Source organism: Liolophura sinensis, chromosome 10 (assembly GCF_032854445.1).
Source record: "Liolophura sinensis isolate JHLJ2023 chromosome 10, CUHK_Ljap_v2, whole genome shotgun sequence".
NCBI classification, from domain to species: domain Eukaryota; kingdom Metazoa; phylum Mollusca; class Polyplacophora; order Chitonida; family Chitonidae; genus Liolophura; species Liolophura sinensis.
This window is the reverse complement of record NC_088304.1, coordinates 6,552,719-6,562,662: the sequence shown is the minus strand read 5'-3', so window position 1 is coordinate 6,562,662 and position 9,944 is coordinate 6,552,719. Positions and strand designations below refer to the sequence as shown.

General features: G+C 38.2%; 1 protein-coding gene across 5 annotated transcripts in view; it reads right to left on the bottom strand.

Annotated features, from left to right (window-relative positions):
* LOC135476137 (CAP-Gly domain-containing linker protein 1-like) overlaps positions 1-9,944 on the bottom strand; it is a 77,008-nt gene continuing 67,064 nt past the window's right edge. For 4 of the 5 annotated variants that reach the window (XM_064756051.1, XM_064756052.1, XM_064756054.1 and 1 more), the window contains one exon: positions 1-1,100. In XM_064756051.1, coding sequence (XP_064612121.1) covers positions 553-1,100 — 548 coding nt within the window. In that variant the 3' untranslated portion in view covers positions 1-552. Of the gene's footprint in view, positions 1,101-3,949; positions 9,301-9,944 lie in introns of those variants that run through there. The other variant, XM_064756056.1, reaches the window with a different exon arrangement.

Sequence of the window (9,944 nt, the reverse complement as noted above, 5' to 3'; positions counted from 1 at the left end):
TATATCACATCTTGCACCCTCTCAAATTCTTAACCTGCTCTACAAACAATATGTACATTTATACACACTGTATATTTAACAATTTCGATCAAATATCCAAATGCGGAGGCTAATGGGGATAATCAGTACCGGGATATAAAAGAGCAAGCCTGTACGCCATATGTAACAAGAAATACATTAAGTACAGTTAACGAACATTCACTTCCTCAAACAGGCAAGCACCAACAATATCTGCACTCCTTCAAATAATCATTTATCTCAGTGATGTATTACACATATTTACACTTATTTACTTACTTGACTGGTGTTTTGTGTCGCTGTACGGCGATAACGGCGGACCAACCCACTGTCCGTCGCCAGTTGTACGTGATAAATCCCCTGACATTCACATCATACATATTTACAACTTCATGTATACAGATTCGTTGGCGATATTTGTCATTTGTTTGGCATTTGTTCTAATGATCGTTTAAACTATAAAACAAATTGTATATGTGGAAAATAGCCTACATGCATTTTCAGTAAAACTAGCTATCGAACTTTCATTTTACTTCATGATATCACACACTCCCTCTCCGGTGTTTTCGGAGATTTCTTGCCTTTTCCGGTCCGTGCTTCGAGCTTTTCGGGGTCAAGCTTCTCGCTGGGAGTCAGAGAGAGTAGACTCCCTTGACAAGACACATAATCCGAGTCGGTCATGATCTCTGTGTCTAGCTTATCCAGGCTAAAATTGTCCGGCGACGAATACTGAATGTTAATTTTAGGCGCTCCATTGTGATCTTTAATGAACTGAATTCTGTCACCGGTAGGCTCCATCCTCAAACTTCTGTCCTGTCCTCCAAGACTTTCACTTTCGGTTTGAGCAGCCGCTCGCAAGTCATTTTCGTTTTCATTTTCTCGCCCCTTGTTTTCGAACCATGTGTCGTCATGGAGTGGACTTGCAGAGCCTTTCTCAAATATGTCCCCAAGAGTTGAATTGATCAGGTCAGTTATGTCGTCTTTACACTTCTCCACACTGGGTGTTGGCGGAGATTTCGCACGAGGTCTCACCTTCCCCGATATGTGAGGACAGACAGCTCTTCTGGAGCCTTTCCTTTTACCTTGAACGGAAAATAACAACAAACTGAGAAGACGATATAGCAATGTCAAAACTTCATGTATATACATAATTTCAGACTGAAATCTCATTACAGTGGCTCAGTTGGTTAGCGCGCTAGCGCAGCGTAATGACCTAGGAGCCTCTCACCAATGGGGTCGTTGTGAGTTCAAGTTCAGCACATGCCGGCTTCTTCTCCGAACGTGGGAAGATGTTGCAGCAACCTGCGGATGGCCGTGCGTTTCCCCCGTGCTCTGCCCGGTTTCCTCTCCCCACAATGCTGGCCGCCGTCGTATAAGTGAAATATTCTTGAGTACGGCGTAAAAAGCCAATCAAAAAAATAAATAAACAAATCTGATCACCTCGCAGATATTAGTTGCACGACAACCACGTGTGTAAATCGCACGAGCAACTATATTACTTTTAACAATAAACCTTGTGTGTAGAAAATAAACATAAACGGATATGAGTGTCCCTGCATGATATCAAACAGAACAGAAAAACGTCAGGGTACGAAAACAACGGAGATGGTTTTGAATATAACAATTTTCACGACTTCACAAACTCATTTATGTGATGACCCACTTTAAAAACACACCAACACGAATCCATAAAAATATCATGATAGTTTGAGAATAACAACGGAAATCTCCATGGTTAGAAGTTAAGGAAGCCCCAAAGAAGTTGTTTGATAAAGTTTGTGTGAGTCGTCACAAAACGCAACAGGAAACAGGGCTGAAAAACACGTTTTTACTCCTGAAAAGCACGAAAAGTGTCATTACTTGTGGGTGCAGAAATGGGGTATAAAGGGAAGTCATTCGAAGGCTACCCGCATAATCGCCGTAGCAGCGGAATAGAACTGAGGACGCAATGCCGCGATTGACACCCGAGGAACGGGAGCGTGTCACTGCCTTGATTGAAGTTGGCCTGACTACAAGGGTCATAGCAGCAAGGTTTGGATGTCATCACAGTACCATCACAAGTACCATAAACTGTCAACGACCAGGGCAAACAAGTGTTACAACATCAAGAGAAGACCGACAGATTGTGAGAGCTCGTCTACGTGATCATACACATTCAGCGTCCAGAACAGTAGCTACCATCCTCTGTCAAGAAGTTGTCGGGGCCGATACTGTACGCCGGCGACTTCGTGCCTTTGGTTTACGTGCCGCGTGTACTTTCCAATGACACTTGTCATTACTAATGCGTAACTGACTTATCTGAGTGTGAATGTAATACACATCCAAAACCAAATAAAACTTGGTTTAACGTCATTTCTACTTTTTACCTCTGGTGCGTTTTTAATGCGTTTCAGTACCTGTATATATGGTACACGTACTCTCCACAAAGATGCCAAACAGTATATGAAATGATCAACTACTTTTCCTCATATCGTAATAGTGCAAATCATGCAGGCATATAATTTTCACACGGTCGATCTTATTGAAACGACTAAAGGAACAGAATAGAAAAAGAAAGAAGAAAAGGCTATTGAAAGAACCAAGAAAAAATGTATATAAATGACACATGACGAATTTTAGAGATTTTTTTTCAGCCAGACAATATTTGGATTACAAGGTCGCTTTATCAGTCATACATCACCTCACTGTTATGAAATCTATTAACGTAATATGTATGTAAGTAAACCTATAGAGTAGCTTTCTTGCCAACATATCGCTGGCCGCCGTCGTATGAGTGAAATTTTCTTTAGTACTGCGTAACACACCAAACAAATAAATAAATATAACAAAGCTTACCTGATATAATTTAAATTCAAATTCAAACACTGAAATTCATATAGGTTGCGGGTTAGTTGACGTTTACTTCATTTCGTTTTTTTTTTTTTTCCTTACTCACTATTGGCCAATCCATACTTTGCTCATATGGTGTTCATATCGAGATCAAAACAAGCAGGGGCTCAAAGTAAAAAGGTGTGTCAGGTACTTGCCAAGGGTCGGTGGTTTACTCCAGGCACCATTCCGGTTCCCTCTACCCTTAAACCTGACCGCTGTGACATAAGTGCAAAAATTCTTCAGCAATAGCATGAACAGCTCACCAATCAATCTTGTACATTTTTTTGCGTGGAAAACGAGGATTAACCTGAGAAAATTAAACAACACGTACGCGACAAATCTCCTTAATCTACTATATTTCTATCTTGGATGTTGTTTGTCGTGTATGAAGAGTTTCAGTATGACTGGGCCATTAACATGGACCTTATCACGCTCTCTACGACAGACCCAACAGCCTCTGTCTGAGGGCAGCAGAACCACGAATCGGTTAATCTCACTCATGTACGGACAGATGATACTACGGTAACTCCAGCAACGGCGTTTTGAGGATTACATCCAGGACTGGCAAATGCTGAGGTCAGCTTGCTTTTAATTATCTTAATAAGGAATTTGTCTCTGTGTCCACTTAACTTTTTTCGTAAAATTCTACTTGAACTCAAATATACAAGGCCAATTGCTATCAAACCTGGTGTTCAGTCAGCACTAAAATATCAGTCAGGAGAGTGACGCACTTAGTATCTTCGGTATACTGTCCGTACAAAGTATTTGCATATGTTCTTAATGAGAAGGGAATGTTAGCACAACGTAATCATCGAATGGCCTCATTTTACACATAAATGTAAGTTAATTAGGCAGAGCATGAAGCCGGATGACAAATTAAGCACTGTATGAGGCGGTATGACTTGGTGATTCGCATGCAATTTGGCACTAGTTGTGTGTAGTGCCAGAAGAAAATACATGTATTCAGAAAAAATCATTTCTGAAATTTGTCCAAGAACCATAACAAATAAAGTCGAATAGATCTTATCGAGATGAAAGAATGGAAGATGTAACACAGGCGTATGTATAAATATATAAGTTTATTCAACCAAGTAAATGATGTTATACTTTCTTTTTTTTTTATTCATCAGAGCAAACCCAATTCAACAAACAATAGCTGATGTCCAAAAAAGCTCACCATCAACAAACAGTGACTGATGTCCAAGAAAGCTCACCAGCAACAAACAGTGACTGATGTCCGAGAAAGCTCACCAGCAACAAACAGTGACTGATGTCCAAAAAAGCTCTCCATCAACAAGCAGGCATTATGACAAGACTTTAAAGCAACAATTAACACTGCATAAATCTGACAATCAAACCTCTGCCCATATGTCAGTAAGAATTCCGTCCAGATGACATACAAGAAGGCTGTAATACATTACAGTTTACTAAAGGCACATTAACGGCAGCATACGGGCTAGTGCAGAAATTCTGGTGGTGTAAAACTTATTTTGTTTACATGCAAACACTCAGCCGGCCCGTTTGCAAACAAAGCAATCCCACAGGTCATGTTGATTGTAACTACCATTGCAACATTTGTAAACTATCATTGCAAGGTATGTACCTATGATTGAAAAGTATGTAACTATCATTGCAACATACGTAACCACTTTTGGAACATACGTAACTACCACAGCAGTGTAGATTTTTTAACATTTGTCGCCATAGTTACAATTAACTATACAGCAAATGATTAAATTTTCTGAAACAAGGTCCGTAATTCATACATCGCAACATTCACAAATATTACACTTAGATTTGTGAAGTAACTTGACTAAATTTAATTTTTATTCAGGACTTTCTGATGAGGTTAACATGTATGTAAAACAGCAACGTTCCACTGCGCTCTAGAATCCTTTCAAAGATAAATCTATCAGCATGAAAACTAGGTGTTATCAGACCTATTCAAGAATTGCTTCATGTACACATGTAAATAAAATCACTACTGAAGATCTTTTGTTAACTCTCATCTCATAAGCTATCAGCTTCACTGGTATACCTTGCAAGTATTTTATGTGCACTGAGATTTTCCTACTTTCTAATAAAAATATCAACTGTCCCAAAAGGGTTATTTTTCCATGGCTGAATCCTGAAGATAGGCCATTTCTTCCAGGCTGCAGAAATACTTCGGGTTAGTGGTATGGCTAGTATATCTTTTAAATATATGAGCGCTAAGGTTCATTTCTTTATATTGCATGGTATTGAATTAAGGTAGGTTTTACTCAATGATTAATATAATATATACACATATGCAAATTTACATTGTGTGATGCCATTTTGATGTCAGAAGTGGTATTGAAAATCATAAACAATCTTGCTATTTTCAGCTGCATCTTGCCCATATAGATTAGTGATCAATGGAGGACAGCTATACATGTAAGTTCATAAATTATGAGGGGGGAGGGGTATCAATAAAAACAAAAATTAAACAAAGCATGGAGAAACTTTCAACAAAATATGCATGCACCTTACCTAAGAAAATAACACTGGGTATATTAGTAAAACTATACATTCCCTTGAAAAGAAAGAGAAAACATGATCCCAAATAAACAAGAACTTAAGTGCTGTAATAAACAAAATAAATATTAGCAAATGTACAGAGACGTTTCAAACTAGCATAAACAATAAACATAACAAAATAGGGAAGGGGCCCAAAGAGCTAGATAATATATTCAGTATATACTTATGTATAAAAATGATAAAATGCTGGAAAGGATACATTTTGTCCAATCCTTTCAGTAATGTTGCAATTTGGCAAGCGATTAGCAGTACATGTATCACGTTCAATGGTAAAAGGTAGAATGCTGACACATATGACTCAGTATTATTCGTCGGTATCTTTGTTTAACACCCCACTTCTTTACGTCTTGAGAGGTTTCCTTTAGAGTCTCTTTACTTCATGATATGGTAGAGGGGTAAAGATTTTGTGAGTTGTGGAATTTAGCAACCCATTTCTTTACATCTTCAACCTCTTGAGACGTCAGGTCTTGATCTTATTAAAACAGTGCTCTACAGTAGACCCTTCATGTACATTGTCATGGCCTGTTAAATGCTGTGACACCATGGACAGAGACTCCACCTATTCTGTACACCATATATGTGAAATCTATGTACCATATTCACCTAACAAATTGTGAGTATTAATTTGAATTGTGTTCAATATTTTCCAAAACACAAACTCACTTGCCTTTCAGACTTTTAATATGGCTATTGGCAAAATCCACACTACTTTTTAGTTGAAACTGGTTAAAACTGACATAACCCTACATCTGCTTATAAAAAGAAATTATACTGAAATACCACTTCTTCATCTGGAAACCCTTTTGGGTCCCATCAATATGGCTAAAATTTAAAAAGCTGAAATACATCAAATATTATGTTGAATACACATATGCCACTAAATACACAAAACTGTGATCTTGATCAGATGCTGGAAATGTGTACTTATGTACTAAGCACATCACCATAAACTTGTGCATAATATGCTTCCGTAAGACTAACACAGGACATCCTATATTTCCAAACCAAACCAGCAACTCCTACAGACAATCAAATGAGCAAGGTCACAGATTTGCACACACATGTAAGGGCAAAGCTGATCACGTTGAGCATCAGAAGGGTTCACGCCATTTCTTATAACCACAAAGTTCAATCAAAACCACAAGATCAAGCCCATATCTTGTCAATTTTTCTTTTCAGTAAAAGTTGAATTGAATCCATTATATTACTTGGATTAGGATGAAGTATTAGTTTATGAGACGACTAAATGCAGGTATATCTTCCCAGGAGACATGAAACAATGCCTAGAGGCTTTGCTACGAACATGAACAGGAAATACATGTATTGTATAGAAGCTTATTAAATTAAAGGAATATCAGGTCATGGTTGCCAAGCTACTGGGGTTCAGGACAAACGCATATGAAATTTATACAACGGGACCTTAATTTGCTGAAGCATTAGCTTATGCCCAGACAGAACACGTACTTACAAAAAGAAATGTGGCATACCCTTATTTACACAAGATGTTACATGGCAATGAATATAGGCTGCATTTCACCTAAAGTTTGGTTATGTAACAATGCACTGTAAGAAGGAACATAAAGGCTTTCAAATACAACTTCTGATGCCAACACTTAAGGTTTCCTGATAAGAAATCAATCCACCTTCACAAAAAAGTGGCACTATAAGGTGGATGAATCAACCTTTACAAAAAAGTGGCACTATAAGGTGGATGAATCAACCTTCACAAAAAAGTGGCACTATAAGGTGGATGAATCAACCTTCACAAAAAAGTGGCACAATAAGGCGGATGAATCAATCGAAATTAAACAAAGTGTGCCATTTTAAAAGTGCTAAACTTTAGGTGAAATACAGTAATATGAGAAACATTCAACAGGAGATATGTACACTTGTTTATCATATATAGATGTGTATGTATATTGGTTATTAACAATGGAAAACGTGACTATGGTAGATGTACACACAGTATGTGGTTACAAGTGGTGTACACTCCACATAATATCAGGTACACATCAGAGACTTGAGTAAATATCTTCTGGGTACACACATCATATTGTACACAAAGAGGAACAATATCACTTCAGAGAGAAAACCACAGGAATATATATTACTACTAGTAAGGCCACTTCAGTACACAGGAATACATTCAGGTTGAATTGATTGAATGACTGATTGATGTTTTAACAGGACCTACTGAACTAATCCACGACCATTGTCATGTGTTCAATTCTTCCACCATTTTTTTTTCTTCTGTAATATGTATGAAAATCTGTTTGCAATTTTTAAACTGTCCTTAACCAAGTTTTGAAGATCTAAAATGGTTTTCCTGTCAAGAAGAACCTACATATTGATAACATGCCCCATTAACAATAATGACAAACAAGATGAACAGTGATTATGGAGACTCAATAGGGCTACCTGGCCTAACATTTGCATCACGAGTGAAACTCCACAGAATTGTCCTGGCAGGGCAAACACATGTACAAGGCAGGCATAGGACTCCAACTCGAAAAACCTGTGGAAACTACCTTATCAGATTGTTACGTTTTCCACTGCAACAAGCTCACATGTCGAGAAGAACTTCTGCTTCACTTCCTGCCATTCATAATGAGTTATATGTACAACACCTGTTGTATGATGTGAATAACTGAAGTTTTCCTATACTACTGAAGTGGTCTGGGTATGTGCAAACTATTGCAGGTCATCACGGTTTTCTCAAAGAGTTTTTAAACAATCTCAGGGAGGAATACATGTCATTATAAATGCTGAGGAGAAACAGAGGTAATGGAGGTGATCACTGTCACTTTCCTTTAACAGTCAACTCTGATGAACATCCGAGCTGTCACTGTTTACACACAAAATGTTTTCAGAAATCACACAAACTTGATTTCACCGTACATGGAATTGTTCTGAATGGATTGCTCTTGACATGGAACAACAAACACAACATGGAAATATCACAACTGTTTTGTGAGGAATTCACACGAGAGGTTACGCGTCCAAAAGATAAAGGAAGCACAGACCATTGAGGAGACTGAACCTTATCCAGGTTCAAATATCTCATGTTAGCTGACCAAAGGTGGATTATTTCAACGGCTACCAAAGCTGTGCAGAAACTGTACTCTATAGCCTTTGTAGATTCAGCCAAAGATGTCCAACAAAGGAGAACTTTCTTTTCAGCACTGCATCAACTTTTTTCTTTCACAGCCCAGCTCCTAGAATACCACAAGTGTTAGCAGAATAAACATCTGGCTGATTAAACCTTTGTTTGTTTTCACTCAGCTTTTATTATCACTCAAACACTTGTCTTTAATGATCAGCTTTCTTGTGCGATCTTGTGGAGAGTATCACGGAACTTTTAACAGAAGGAAAGACCAACAGCCTTCATGAAAACACAGATCTATGTTGTATGGCCAGTGACCATTTGCACCCGTATCCTTTCGAAATGACAGAATAGCTCGACCCTTTCAGAACACAATTTGTACAGCTAGAGGGTGAAATTATGTACGCACAACTTACAACCTTTCTCCTAGGCTGACTGCTAACTGCCATTATTGTTCTCAAAGAGCGCTTCCTTAACTGGATGGGCTAACTACTCCAACGTGTTCAGGCCTGATTACCGTGAAAAGCGAAAAAAGGTGCTTTCCTTCAAGATGTCTGCTGAGACATTGTGTAATGTGAGTAGAAGCTGCAGAGGGGAAGCACCGCAGCGGTCACGGGTCAGCGCTCTATCAGCCAATCAGGTGCCAGCATTCTAACAGCCAATCAGGAGCCAGCTATCTATCAGTCAATCACCAGGGAGCTTTCAAAATGTCTGCTCATCATCACAACCAGTTGTCCAATGGCCAAAAGCTGCAAAAATCAAGGAGAAACCCACGATGCACAAGATGCTGTTAGAGAAAACAGAAGTTTTAAGAAAACAAAATCAGCTAAAAAATACTACTGCTATTACAGCTTACACATTTACCCTACAGATCTTCAAGAAACAACACCGACATGGAACTGTTTTAATAGTTGTTAACTCGTTAATGAACATGACTTTACTGATAATCAAAACATGATCTGCATGAAAACAGCCACTTAATGATTTCAATGCTGACCCCATGAACAATGATTATGACTGTTCCTTAATGCCATCTATGAACAATGATAAAGAACACTACATATCAACGACAGCAATGATGAAGATGTGGTGCTCAGTATTCTGTATACAACCCATTCCAAAACAAACCTGACACCCAAATTTAGAATAACTGAAAGAAAGTGAACTCCATGTGAATTAAAGTTTTCTGATGTGTTGATAATATTGGTTATACAGTACTTTTGATCTTTGAATCATAAAATTTGAAATATTGCCTCTATTAGTAACTGTAAACTGGAACAGGTAGGTATGCTTGCTATTTAACATCGTACATGTAAACAATTTTTCAGTCATATGACGATGAGGGGTCATTAGGTGTGTGTACATATTTTGTGTCTTCTTGTGGCAGAGGAGA